The 15,166-nt window shown below is 39.7% G+C and overlaps 1 protein-coding gene across 1 annotated transcript in view; it reads left to right on the top strand.

The window, feature by feature from the left end:
* Positions 1 to 2,374: 2,374 nt before the first annotated feature.
* The window catches only part of acbd6 (acyl-CoA binding domain containing 6), a 49,628-nt gene continuing 36,836 nt past the window's right edge, over positions 2,375 to 15,166 (top strand). Inside the window, exons 1-3 of the mRNA XM_080832324.1 lie at positions 2,375 to 2,817; positions 11,451 to 11,515; positions 14,562 to 14,658. Coding sequence (XP_080688450.1) covers positions 2,542 to 2,817; positions 11,451 to 11,515; positions 14,562 to 14,658 — 438 coding nt within the window. The 5' untranslated portion in view covers positions 2,375 to 2,541. The remainder of the gene's footprint in view (positions 2,818 to 11,450; positions 11,516 to 14,561; positions 14,659 to 15,166) is intronic.

The raw sequence follows: 15,166 nt of genomic DNA, 5'->3' as shown, positions 1-15,166 counted from the left end.
ATTTAATTTACATGACTGTGTAGAAATATATTTTCACTTTGAAATTAAAGAGAGCTATTTTGTGAATTTTTTTGTCCAAAAAGACAACTTATATTGACCATGACTGATTTATAAAAGCCATAAAAGGGTAAAACATCCAAGGGGGTGAATACTTACGCAAGGTACTGTATAAATGCTAGCATAGGGTATGGGGTAGAGTAAGTGTACGGCAATGCAGTGGCGGTGGGTGCAATTGGCCGAGGGTTTCTCCAGGTAGACCAGGTGGAGAGACTACAGCAGCATCCCATCGCGGAGATAGTCTAGATTAGGAGGGAAAGAAAAGGAAGAAAATTAGTCTAGAGTTCAGCTGTCCATATGCGTAGATGAGGAGTGGTGGGGGTGAGGAGCAATGTTTCCACTTCCATCAGCAATTGGAACATGCTATAAGGGAGAGAGAACATTTATGTTAGTAGACATCAATTTCAGAAACAGATAGGGAGATACCTTTTGGTAGTAGATTTAACAGTAGGCAATATGGCTATTTTATCAGTGTTAATATAGGCATAAGCAATATGATATGAAAGGAGAGAAAGGGAGAAGATATGTTAAGTAATGCTGGCATTTATCATTTTGTTTGGTAGTGTACATATGGAGATATCAGTCGTAAGCTTTAGGGTTGCAGGGTAAACAGCAGTGCCCAATTGGCTGGTGACAGTCGCAACACGCGCCATATGCTGTACCCGTGATCCGTAAAGGCCCTCCTTCACGGTACAACATAGGCTGTCTGTAGCCCAGTTTTGTTGATAAGGGGGGTATTGTATGTGTTTAGATATGTTAAGTTATGCTGGCATTTAGCATTTTCTTTGGTTTAGTACATATTGAGATTTAAGTCGTAAGCTTTGTTGGTTTGCAGGGTACACAGGCTGGTGACAGTCGCAACACGCGCCGTATGCTGAACCCGGGAACCGTAAAGGCCTTCCTACACGGTACAACATACGCTGTCTATAGCCCAGTTTTGTTGATTAGGGGGCTATTGCATGTGTTTAGAGATATGTTTAGTTTTGCTGGCATTGAGCATTTTGTTTGGTTTGGTATATGTGGAGATTTTAGTCGTAAGCTTTGTTAGGGTTGCAGGGCAGCAGTGCCCATTTGCCTTGTGACAGTCGCAACACGCGCCGTATGCTGTACCCGGGATCCGTAAAGGCCTTCCTACACGGTACAACATGCGCTGTGAAGCACACATTTTTATTTTTATTAGAGCATTTTTTTGTGTTCGGATATGTCTGGGTGGATGGCATAGCAGGTGATGGGTTTGTCGACGCAATTACTTGTGGCTATAGGATGCACTAAAGAGGAATGTCTTTAGTCTTGATTTGAATATAGGTAAGGTGTCTGCCTCCCGGATGGAGGCAGGGAGATTGTTCCAGAGGAGGGGGGCTCGGTAGCTAAAGGCTCTGCCACCTATTGTGGTTTTTGATATTCTTGGAATTACCAGGAGGCCTGCACTCTGGGAACGGAGCAGCCTTGGAGGACAGTGCACTGTAATGCAGTGTACTTCGTAAAGTGCGAGTTTCGAGACACAGCTAGTAATAGAAATATGCCTAATGAAAAAAAAAATTCAAGAAACTATATAAGGTAGCCTACCAATTATTATTAATATTAATAATACCAAAACTATGACTATAAAGTAGGCCTCAAGCAAATTGGCTAATTACACAGATGATAATTAAAAAGGTGAGTTTTTAGGCCCTTTTTTAATCTACCAAGGATATCACTGGAACGGACAGCACTAGAAACCACAAACAAAAAGAGTCTTGACTGCGATCTCTTGCTGAGAAAAAACGGGAAAGACAACAAATGCTCATCAGAGGAGGGAAGTTGTCAAGAAGAGGGAATAGAGCTGATTCATTAAATAGACAGGTGCTGAAGGAGTGGCTGTCCCCCATAAGCCAGAGTGAGGGATTTAAAATGTATTCTAGCATCTACCGGGAGCCAGTGAAAGGTGGCCAGCAGAGGAGTTACATGTGTCCTCTTTGATCGATCAAAGACCAAATGTAGGCCTACTGCTGAATTCTAAATCATCCGCAACAGTCTCACTGCAACTGCAGGCAGGCCTGTTAAAATTCCATAGGAATAGTCTAGTTTAGAAATAACCAAGGCGTGCACAATAAGTTATGTTGCATATTGTGTGAGAGAGGGTCTGATTTTCCGAATATTATAGAGTGTGAACCGACAAGACCTCGATAAAAAATATACATGTTCAGAGAAATCAAGTTGGCCTTCAAATATAACTTCCAAGTTTCTAGAACAAGTAGTTACACATTAGACCAGTGAGTGGCAGTAATGCACCTCTACATCAGTGTATCTGCCGGAAATGATGAGAAGGAGAGGAAAAAGAAGAAGAAGAACTGCTTCCTCGGATGTTTATCAGTGAGGAATAAGATCAATTGAAATGTCAGTTTATGTGAGTTATTAAAGCAGTAGCCAACAACACATGATAAGGTAGAATAGATCGACTGTACGGTCATAAACTGTAACGTTTGTAGTAAAACGAGAACAAGTATGGCGTCTCGATCTCCATCATCTTCTCCGGACACTGCAAGTGGCTCAGGTAACGTTACGGATCCAGCACGGCCTGACACCGGAGAGCCACTAGGTTCGGATTCTGACTCAGATGGTGATTTAGGACAATTTTATTGTGGTGGAGCCAATTCGGGAGTTCGATTGGATGGAACAGAACTGGAAAATGCCTTCGAAACAGCCGCAGAGCGCCTTCAAGATCTTGTCCAAACGGCGAGCAGAGAACAATTGCTGTACCTTTACGCTAGATACAAACAGGTGACTAGAGACCATAACATTGAATATTGTGTGAACTACGATGTCCCTTTCTGTGAAATATTTGAGCAGGTTGACAGGTGTCCCATGATATTCGTACATGTTGTGTTTGTTGGCATGAGGCAGCAAAGGCAGAGTTCCATAATACATCATTGCCTTTAAGAGGACAACAAACAACAGCATGACCAAAATACACAAAGCTATTTCTAACTGTATACCTGGCATGGAATGTCAAGTGCCTACGACGCCTAAATTAGCTCCGAATTTCCTATTATAGCCTACCTGAACTGCGCAGCCGATCGTAATGAAGCCATTTCAACTGTAGGGCATTATTTTACCTGTGATTATTTTTTTTGTATTGTGTGCACGCTTGGGAAACAACTACAGAACTTTTATCTTAAAGTAACCGAGCAAGTCCGATGACTAGCTGGCCTTCTTTCTGTTGGACTATAGTCAGTAATAACTTCTTATCTGTCTGGCTACATCTTGTGTTGTGCTTGCTTGCTGTTTGGCTATGTTAGGAAAGTTGTCGACTTGCTAGTTTTCATCATAAACATTCCTGCCAATGTTATGTATGAAATAATTTGACGTAGGCTGGCTGTAACCTCATTGGTGTCATCCATGTCTCACGGAGATGCGTAGTTTTTCCAGATGCCAAAAGTCATCAAGCTGTGCTGTCTCAGGCTAGCATCCAAATAAATGAATCTCGTGTCAAAAAGTTGGATCAGTTTTCGTCAATCTCACATTACAGACACCATAGGTAGAGCATTGTGTAGAAGTATTTTCATTATTATGTGCTTTTTCAAAGTATGTCTATAGAGTTAGACTAGTTTCTTAATTCACCAATAAATGTCACACGATTCATAAATGTATTTTGTGATTCTAAAATGAGAGTAACAACACAATACTACTGTACAGTACATTTTCCCAGCGCATTATAAATCAACATGGAATAATATTCCATATGAAATATGACTTAATTATTGGCAGGCCCAAAATCTGTGGAACAATGGACTTTAAGTAACATTATGCAACAATTTGACCCTTTTTGTGGTATGGTTTTAGAGGCAACTAGTTTTGGTACCATCCTCAAATTAATTTTGATACCATATGGTCATGTCAAGGACAGATAAACACCTGTGCCTTTCCCACTAGCCATCCAAGATATGCCCAATGTAGTTCTGAAATACCCTGCAAAAATGGAAGAAAAGCTTTCACAGCATGACATTGCCAGCTATACTGCCAAAAGACACCAGTTAGTGTCTGGGCAAGCTTCTATTAGTGTCAACTGGGCTGTTGGTAGTGTTTGCAAGGTTTTTGCAAGGCTTCTAGGTAGTTAGCTTGTTAGTTTTGGAACAGAACTACGTATTGCTGCTTTAATTGCTCTCTTGTGATCAATTCCAAGTAGAAGCCTGAAGGGATAAAATACTGTGGGCAACTGGAACTCACTTCAGCATGATGGAACATGACATCTGAAAATAATATTATTTCAGTCTATTTCTAACCATTAACACTCTAGGGACTGAGGCCTTATAGACTTTTCTAAGTTTTCTAGCATGCCTTGATGTTTTTTGTACATTCCCCCTAATGCCCAAATGGCATATATGATTATATTCTAGAAGACCTCAGCAATAATAACATGTGAGTAAAAGGAATGTAGTAAAATATTTTTATTACATATAAAGTGTGTGTGGTTGCACTACTACACATTTATAATTTCAGAGTGATCTGTGCCTTTCCAAAACTGTGTCCCTACAAATGCATTAGTTGGCTGTAAACAAACCTGGGACACCTCAGTAAAAGACAATGGCCACTCCGTAATGGCCCTGGAATGTCTTTGTGGCCCCCACCCCCACAGGTTTTCTGGCCACACCATGACTCAATAGAGATCACCATTCCCTTATCATATGAATAGCTATCATTTGCTAATGGGTGGGTCCTTAGGAGCAGAAACCTCAGTCAGAGACTCAAATGTCCAAGAGATCAGTTCTACTCTCCTGACAAAAGAACACCCACGGAAACATTGAACCCTTTTTTTTAATATATATATATATGTTTCCGTGGGTGTTCTTTTTTTTATGTCTCTAGGATGAAAACTCGCGGCGCTTTACATTTATTTTGACAAAAAAAGAACAGGGATATGGTCCTTTAAGCGCTAAAAGGTTTGTGGTGCGTTGTTTAAATATGCATTGGTTACATTACCTGACCAAATCCAAGAAAAAGCCTAAGGGCCTAAACATGAGCCTGAAAGATGAGTTGTCGAGTCAGTGTTACCGTCCGATTTAAGCTACTTGCCGATCCATCGGTATCGCCATTTGTATCGCCATTTTTTTTTTTGTACTGGCAGTTAATTCTGCTTAAGTGCAATGATTAATGAACCTGTGATTCCCATGTCAATACAGAAGTTCAGAACAGTTCTTGGTAGCTAGTTTTCCATAGTCTATAGTGATTAATACGATTGCAGGCCAAGCTAGCTCTGTTTGCTTTTGGCATTTTAGACATATTCTGACATTGTTTGACATGAACAACATTTACCTGTGGTTTTAATATCATTGTAAATCACTCTCAGAATGGATTAAACCAAATCAACCAATTTTGGCTGGTGACAGCCACAACACGCTAGCTAGCTAGTTATCATTTCATAGAAACAACACTTCTGCATATAAAAACTTACCTTAGCTTGTTTTGCTTGCTAACAACCAGGCTGTCAGCTCTGAAAGGTAGCTAAACAGGGTTGAAATTAAAAATAAACCCACTGACAGTCTTCACAACCACTTTAGGTATATGACGCATGGCTCCGCAAGACCCCACTCCAGTGAGAAATAATGGGGAATGTTTTGGCGAAAGTCTCTCACTGACTTTAATGGGGCAAGGGCATTCTTTGTTCTGCACAAATCAACTGATCGCTTGATGCTATTTGTTACCGCTGCCTAAATGGGGATAAATCCACACACAAGGCTGACATTGGGTGAAATAAAGATTGTTATTAATGGCTTGTTGCAAAACGATTTAGGAAAATATCTTATAAACAGCCACACCCATCATTGGTGTATAGAAATACAGACTCCGTTAGCCGCTTCACAGCCTGCTGTCCATGATTTTCTTTCGTACCAGTTCTTGGATGTAGGAGTTCTCCCCCTGAGATTGAGAGCCCTGTTTTGTGATGGGGGCGATTTCCATTTTTTAAGCACGACTTTTGCCTGACAGTTGACTGACTGTTACCTGATTGGACAATGACATTCAGAGGCAGATCATATGGTCTAGTGTTAATATCTCCTTTACCCGTAGTCAATGCGTCGCCCCACTCACCCTTATGGACAAGCCGCCCCTGGGGTCTGACATGGTGATATGCAAACGAGTAATGGGGGTTGTTGATATGTAGTTACATTGTTGTCTGATATATGAAATCCACCGAAATCTAACAGAAGGAAATGCATTATGATGATAAAAGACTTGTTCACGAAAATAGGTTATTGCAAAACCTCTGTGCAAGACAGGTCCTGATGTGTCAAAAAGATTATTGGCATGCTTAAAGCTATGAGCTTATTAAAAAAACATTTCCCTTGTTTGGCAATGGCATACATGTTAAATCACGTTGGCTTGCCATCTGCAACCAAATGGAAAAGATGAGCAGACTAAGTAGACAGTAAAAACAGACATTGTAATAAAAATGAGCATCACTTGGACATTCACCTGAGAAGCATAGTCAGGGCCATTAACACTTCTCAGCAAGGGTCTACAAAATGTCCCCTGCAATGCCTGAATGCATGTACAAAACAGGTGGATTTCACAATTGCACCAAGTTCTTGGAGACATTTTCAGGGATCCATGTTCAGGAGGAGAAAGAGAAGTGGAGTGGAGTGAACTGAAGTAGAGGACATGTCCTGATCTGCTCAGGATCTCTGGTTGTTTTCCTAAAAAACTGTCCTGTAAATTGATCAACGTTTCAAATTAAGATGCTTTTTTGCATTTCAAATTCTCAATTCAAATTTAAATGTCAATTAATGTATTAAAAGTCTTACCTTTACGTTAACATTTACTAAGTGAACTTAATTTAAATGAAAATGAATTGGCAATTGCAAAATGCATTTGAATTTGAAAAGAGGCCAAACAATTTACGTAGTATTTTTAGAAACGTTGAGTAATGTAATTTTTTTAAGGTTGCTGAATTTACAGAACAGAACCATGGCGGTATCAAATGCAATTAATGGTCTGTGACATAACACCTCAGATTTGAACTACTACAGAACTCTATTAACAGAAAAGCAGGAAACTAAAACTTCAAAGAAGTAATCAAAAAATACATTAACCCTCACAATTCTTGGGCAGGATCACCAGCTTGTTGTTATTTCTCCAGCTTGAGGGATGGTTGGGTGCATTGCCCCCTGTGCAGAAAGCACACTCAAATGGCTTTAAAGTTTCTAGTCAGTGCAGCGGAACGTCGCACCGACAAAAAAAGATTCCAAACCTTTTATATAACGTGTATTACAGGTTTGACTTTATTGTTAATTTTAGCAGACCGATAACTAATTTGACCTAGTATCTTGTGTATTTTTCTAATAAAGGCGTTAGATTCCTTTTGCTATTGGTTGGGGTCTTCCCACAGTGGCCAATCACATACCTCTCACTATCACATACCAAGTACTCGTACCAAGCAACCTAACTAATATACCAACTGCCCAACCATAAATCTTAACCTAACTAATATACCAACTGCCCAACCATAAATCTTAACCTAACTAATACACCAACTGCCCAACCAGAGATCCTAATCTAACCAATATTCCAACTGCCCAACCATAGATCATAACCTAACCAATAGACTAACTGCCCAACCACAGATCCTCACCTAACCAATATACCAACTGCCCAACTATAGATCATAACCTAACCATTATACTAACTGCCCAACCACAGATCCTTACCTAACCAATATACCAACTGCCCGACCATAGATCATAACCTAACCAATATACCACCTGCCCAACCAGAGATCCTTAGCAGACGGATACAACACCACAAAATTGGCTAGTACACACTGAAACACACCACATGTAGTATGCGCAGAGGCGGTTTTAGGCACGGGCGAACTGGGCAGCCGCCCAGGGCGGCACTTTTTCATGTCACGTAGGGGGCGTGTTAGATAAATGCGTGTTGGTTCAAGAGAGGAGTCATCAGACGAAGCTTCTTTGTAGCAAGATAAGTTTACTTGGTAAATGATGATACAATTCAGCCGTCAATGCAGTGCAGTCAGTAATGTTACATCAGCACCACACCAACGGCTGGAGAACCCGGATTCTGATTAGATACAGACAATGTTCAAACATTTATAGCCCCAGCCCAGTGATGTCACTCTGGGCCCACAAGCCGTCCCCTTATTGATCATGGGATGGTGACATACCATCTGGTCCCCTTTGTGCATACAGAACAATTTTTACTTCTGCTTTCTTGACAGATGGTCAGCACTTTCCTCTTTTTGAGAGGTCAAGTGTAATGTCAAGTGTTTCTTCTTTCTGTGGCCAGAATACTTTGCCCTGACACCAAGAATGGTTGGCCTACTGTTTTCTGTATGTTTCTACACCTCATGTGAAACTCACTTGCCATTTTTCTCATGCTGTATGGATACATTTTGATTTTATCTCACAAGCACTTAAAACAAAATCATCTGGGCCGCGAAGTGCTTTTCTATTATTTATCATATCACTGTGTGGGGAATTGGCAAATTGGCGCCCCCTGCAGCTGCAGTTGCCTTCTAAGAAGGTGCCGTGCACACTGCACAGATCCTCGGTGAGAAGGGGGAAGCCGGGGAGGGGGCGCAGCGGACAGTTCTAAAGTCAGTCACACATCGACTTTTTTTCCGAATAACGCACATTCATAACATAATAATTACAGGCCTATAATTCCTGCACGTTTTAGTTTTTCGGAATTGTATGAAATGGCAAATACAAATAGGTAGTACAAAACGAATATGTGGTCACCAAGGGCAAGGTGAATTGGTGTAAGCAGACCACTGACTGCATCAATTTATCCAACTGGTGACTGTTCTCTCCTTTGTACGTCGCTTTGGCAAAAGCGTCTGCTTCATGACTAAATGTTAATGTAAATGTGAAGGTAGCAGTGAGCAGCAGGGTATAGATAGATAGATAGAGATATAGTTTATTTGTTGAGCACCAACAGAATTGTTTCCTAGTAAGCGTTAGTGAGCTGATTTGACCATAGGGTATGAGCATGTTCATTCATCTGACGCTAGGCTAAAGTGTTAGCGAAATCCCGCTAACCACAACTAACAGAATGTAACAGCATACAGAGTACTAGTATAATCTTCATAATTAACAGGTCGATAGCTAGCTGGTTAGACCATAGATTTCCTTTTGACACCACTAGACTAGCAAGCGTTAGCGAAAACCCGTTATCCACGATTAGCTAACTCAACTAACCATAATGCATGTTGAGTAGTTGCACAACATAAGAGTGCAGAGAGCTGGTAAGCTAACATTAATGTACATGATGTGTGCATCTATTTTCTTAAGTGTCGCTCGGAGGCGGTCTCGCCCGGGGCGTACTTCGATGTAAAACCGCCACTGAGTATGCGGGATCCCTAAAGGCCCCCCTTTATAGTACAACATGAGCAGTCTGTAGCTTACAACTGCTAAACACAGCAACATGACTGCCCAACCATAGGACCTGAGCAGCAGGATACATCATCAGCAACAACCGCCTACCTTAGTTAGCATTTCGCTTGGGTTTTCAATACGTTGAATTATGAAAAAAAAGAATATGTTGAATTTTCAATATGTTGAATTATGAAAAAGAAATTTAATTATGAACTGAACTAGTTCATTTTAAAATGTGTGAACTATGAACTGAACTAGTTAATGTAGAAAGTGAACTTTCCCAACACTGTCCACGTGTACTGACCCTGGGTCAGGTTAGTTTTACATCCAGACAAAATATGTTTTAATGCCCTTCTGTTAGGGCTGATCGATTTGGGAAAATAATCTAATTGTAATTTTACCCCCAAATATTGCGATTGCGATTTAATATGCGATTTTTTTAAATTTTAAATTTTTTCCCCAACAAAACGTAATGAATGATTTAAATATGACCAACACAATATTAGATACATTGAGTGTAATATATTCTTTCCCACATTTTACATTTTTATTTAACTGCTCATTACAGAAACAAATCGGTGGCTTTGCCTCTGTGCATTTAAGTAATTTAAACAAAGTCATTGTAAGTATAAACACAAGGCATGCACTTTTTAAAGTGGCATTATGCAATAATTGTACTTCAGGGTTAGGGTTAGAATAAGCAGTTTTACCTTAAAATGACAGCTTTAAAAAAATTGGGGCGCTATAATGACTTTTAATATGGAGAATCGCCTCCGTGCCATACCAGGGTTCGACTACCAACTAGTAAGAAGCTTATTTGCCGTCTTGCTTTGTCTTGTGTTGCACTTGCTTGATGTTTGACTGTGTTAGGACTGTTGTTGACTAACTAGTTTGTCATAGTGTCTAAGTATGCACATTTGAAGAGATTTCGCTAGTTTGAGCCACTAGCATCTGGTTAGCGATTAGCAATTGATCCGTTATGCTGCTTTTAACACTGTGCAAAATGTACCATCTTAAAAAAAAGATTTTTAGACCACGTTGTAATCGCGGACGTTGTGGTTAGAAAATCGCATTTGACCATATCGCGATTTAATCGCAAATGCAATTAATCGTTCAGCCCTACCTTCTGTCTTCACCCAACCATTGACTGAGGTTCTTCGGAGTTGGGAGTACATCATAAGGGGCTCCAATGATGAGTTGAATGTGGTTATGTCCATAGCCCAAAGTTCTCTCTGGCTTATCGTCCTTGTGTCTCAACACCATGCCAGTTCAACCATTGGCCTTGGTTTGCTTGAGAAGCCGCTGCTGCTCGTCTAGTTACCTTCTCTCCAGCAATGTTCTGCCCACTAGATGTTTCCTTCTTCGTCTGCTTGGTTTGTCCTTGCTCTTTGCCAGCTGCCCGATGCCCACCAATCTGTGCAAATGTGACGGGTCATCCTTCCTCTGTAGCAGGGGTACTGATATCCTTTGGTCTTTGTTGGAATTCAACTGACTGACTTCTTAACAAGTTGAGGGTACTTTTGAATAATTTTTGCAAAGGCACTGTATATGAAATGAGATTGATTCTAACATCTAAACAGTAAAACCGTACAGTTTAACTCTGTTGTTAAACAACTGCTCTCTGATTATGTTGCACTGACTGACGACTCCTCAATATTTGGAACTGTAGAGCAGCCTCATTGAGAAGCTAATGGAACACAGCTCTATTAGCACAGCATTGGGGACACAAATACAAGCAATACATTCTCACAGAATGTAAATGAATATAAAATGTAGATTAAACGTTGAAGATGAGTGGCTTATGGAAGTCACTCCTTGAAATATAGAAAAAACTATTATATTGTTGCCTTTTCTGTTTGTCGTTTAAAGGTAGTGCTGCCTTTGTATTCTTACATTTTAACTGCTGCCATGCCTTTGTGTATGTAGACATTACATTGAATGTGTTATTTAGCATAAATGTTTGTAGGCAGGTATGCAAAGATATTTACTAAAGCCTTTCCATTTTGTGATATGCCTATACAGGTCAAGACTGGGAAATGTAATACGGGAAAACCTGGCTTTTTTGATTTTGAGGGCCAGAGGAAATGGTAAGTCACTGTGCAGACAAAACGACTTTTATATAAAAATGATAATAATTAAGGTTAAGATCTGATTGTATGTGACAGACAACACACAACAAAAGACAATTTCAGGTTATCATACAAGCTGATCCTCCCTATGGTAGTTTGTAGTTTTCAGAGTTTAGAAAAAAGGAGATTCCCCCTCCAAGCATTACTTGTGCAATTGCCCTTGTGGGATTTAAGCACTGTGTCCCAAATGTCACTGTTCACTGTGAATAGTATAGCTGGGGAAAATAATTGCAATAATGCATCCTGATGCTAACATGAAAGATTCTGTATCGATATTTATTTGATAAAAAAGTGCTTGTATTTATGAGTTAAAAAACATGAAGAGCGGGAACCATAGTGATGCATTGAGAATCGTTTCAGAATCGAATCATTACCCTATGAATCATAATCAAATTGTGAGATACGCACCTAATAAATGGTGTTCTGATGAAATGGTTGAATTGAACGGGCAATTTTGATACCTTGGACATGCTATGGCTATGTTATTTTTGAAACTTCTAAAAGACAAGTAAGCACAAGCATTACATTTAGCAGATGCTTTTATCCAAAGCAACTTACAAGGATGTATACACATTTTACATTTTTTACAAAAGGTAGTTTTAAAATGAACCCAGACGATTTGGAACGAAGAGTTGAATGAGTGGTGGAAAGAAGTAGTTTTACAAAGAAGCCCCTTTTAGTGATGAAAATATGGAAACAAGCAGTTGTAAGCAGTCAGACACAGTGCAACGTGTGAATGTTGTAAACAGTCAGACACAGTGCAACGTGTGAATGTTCTAAACAGTCAGACACAGTGACACGTGTGCATGTTCTAAACAGTCAGTGAAACGTCCGCATCTTCTAAACAGACAGTGAAACGTTTGCATGTTGTAAACAGTCAGATGGTGAAAGGATGTGCATGTTGTAAACAGTCAGACGGTGAAAGGGTGTTCAGTAACCTTGACGCCTCTGCTTTTCTATATTGTCACGAGCAGCTTTCAGGGGGCCTGATGAGAGAACATTCGGCAAACAGAGTGAACCTCGACCCCAGACAGTCAGCAGAAAAAAACAGAGCTTTTGTACTCTCATGTAGCCGGCATCCCATATGATCAGAAGATGAATATAAACATTTCAAAACATGTGTGAAATTAATCATTATAAAATAAGAACGTGTTTTCTGTGTTTTTTTGTAGAACTGAGTTTACTTAATCAAGTTTTAGGACTTAGCTGAAGATATGATCACATTTTAGATCAAATATATGCAGATATACAGACAGTTTAAGGGTCTACAAACGTTCTAGCACCATTTTACCTGGAATAATAGTTAAGTTTCCTAAACACTTTGAGGGGAGGGACATTATTTTATCAACAGATTTAGTCTTGGTACTAAAGCCAGTTGACAATAATTAGAAGGGGCATGATGAATGAGACTCACTCAACAAATTCCAAGCATTACATGAAATCTCTTTTTATCAGTTTGTTTCCACAACTTCACCAGAAGTCAACATTCAAGGGTGTGTTTGTTTAAAGTCAACATTCAAGGGTGTATTTGTTTGAAGTCAACATTCAAGTGTGTATTTTAACTTCACCAGAGGTCACCATTCATGTGTGTATCTCGCAGTGGAGCCCCCCGTCTGCAACTTTGTGCGTCATTTCACTTTTAACCACCAGGTGCCACTGTTCTCCACGTGTAGCAGCCCTGGATCAAACCCTAGACAAAATGCAACTGAACTAGAAATTATTTAACCACCTTAGCCCTCAAGACATTCTGGTGATTTAAGTACAATTTAATGAAAATATATCAAATAACAAATGAATTAGTTGTTAAAAAAAATATCTGTTTGCTAATGTAAAAGTAGAGTATTGTTCAAATGAGAAATCTTAAGTTTGTCAAAACATAATGTGCAAAATGATTTAAACTTAGCCAATAAAGTATTCTGTAACCTATACCTATACAAGAGAGAAGCTTCTAGAAGTGTCTTTGGTGTGCAAAAGTTTATGACCTTCCTGTGTTGGTGTCTTAGCCCACACCTCATGTGTACAAGCTTCAAGCTGATGAGAGAGTTTTTTGACTGGATATAAGTCTAAGATACTCCAGGACCTTCCAGATTTGATCTCGGAGCTAAGCTTTAGTTGACTTTGGTGTGTATGTACAAACCCAAAGAGACCATGGGGCCAGTTGAGTGGTCAAGACTGCTTGTTCCCACAGCAAAACACCCCCAAAAAAGGACCCACCCACTGCCCTGCTTCAGCCTTCCCTCTATTATGCCAGACAGATAATTTATCCTTGGAGCCCAACAGCTTCAGTTTATAATGTCATAATTTCATAAACAAATAACATCTTGAATGTTTAAATCAACGTTTTTAATGTGTATTGGTCTAGAGTGAAGTGAGGTGTCCAGTTCTGATGAGGCTCCGCTTTGTTAAGTGTTTTCTGTGAAGCTTTGTTCCCATCTCATCAGGTAATGCTGCAAGTCAGAAGCAGTAATACAAAAGAGTTTCCTTGCCGTTCTGATCAAACATCTGATTCTAGTGTTCGAATGTTCTAAGCCTGGGTAGGGGTGCCCAATGTATCGTACGCTTTAAATCTCCATATAATGAGGCCAACTGTATTATTTGGAACTGTAAGCATTATGGAAGCCTTCATGTGGGCTCTGTCTCTGTCTTTTAGGTTTTTTGAGCTATGAAAATTATATTTTTGTTGTAAACTCAACTTAATGTTCTCAAAATTGCAGAAATGTGTGCTTCATAATGTCTTACTATTACTGACCCTGTTTACTAGGGTCTTGGTTAATGTATTTTCATCCTCATTAAATTGTACACAAGTCAAGAGAAAGTATTATGTGGCTGCAGTTAACTCACATTTATGATGGCAAATACTTGAAATATTTCTGGTTGTTGTGCTTAGGTGCCTTTGTGAGTTTATTCTCTATAATTATTATTATTGTATTATTTTTGTTTTGGTGGAGATGATAGTTATTGTACTATGTGATGTGATTGGTATATTTATTACTTTGTGTTTCAGGCAGGCATGGAGGGCGCTGGAAGACATGAGTGTGGATCAAGCTATGCAAGAGTATATCGCAAAAGTGGACTCTCTGGACCCGGACAACAGTTGGAAGGTAAAGTTTTGCTACAACATCAAGTTTAAACATGAACACTAACACAAGCGATAAGCGTGTATTAACACGCAAAAGTCAGTAGATCGAATAGCCTCTTGTGTTTGTGTTTATAATCTGGTCTTCTGGAAGACCAGGACGGAGGCACATAGGAGCATCTTAAAGTATGCACAGATTATCCACATTACCAGGCCAGTAGCTTTGAAGTTTCACACATGACCAGAAACAATCTGAGAGTTACACTTGCAGCAGAGCGGAGGCACAACCCATCTTGCAGCCATCTTGTTCTTGAGAGTAGGTTTTATATGCATACAATGTAACATTTCTAACTGTGTAGATATGGCTTGATTACTGTGAAGTCTGTATGTGTTACCCACTGGTTTGCCCTTATCTGACTATGTACTCCGATCAGAGAGTAGCCACAACCTTCAGGTGTAGTAAGAACAGGTTTTTTTTAGTTTAGCCACCAGCGGTGCTTGCAGTGAAATAATCATACATTAAAATAAAAGTG

Source organism: Sprattus sprattus (assembly GCF_963457725.1).
Source record: "Sprattus sprattus genome assembly, chromosome: 2".
NCBI lineage: Eukaryota > Metazoa > Chordata > Actinopteri > Clupeiformes > Clupeidae > Sprattus > Sprattus sprattus.
This window is presented reverse-complemented; position numbering and strand designations above follow the sequence as displayed.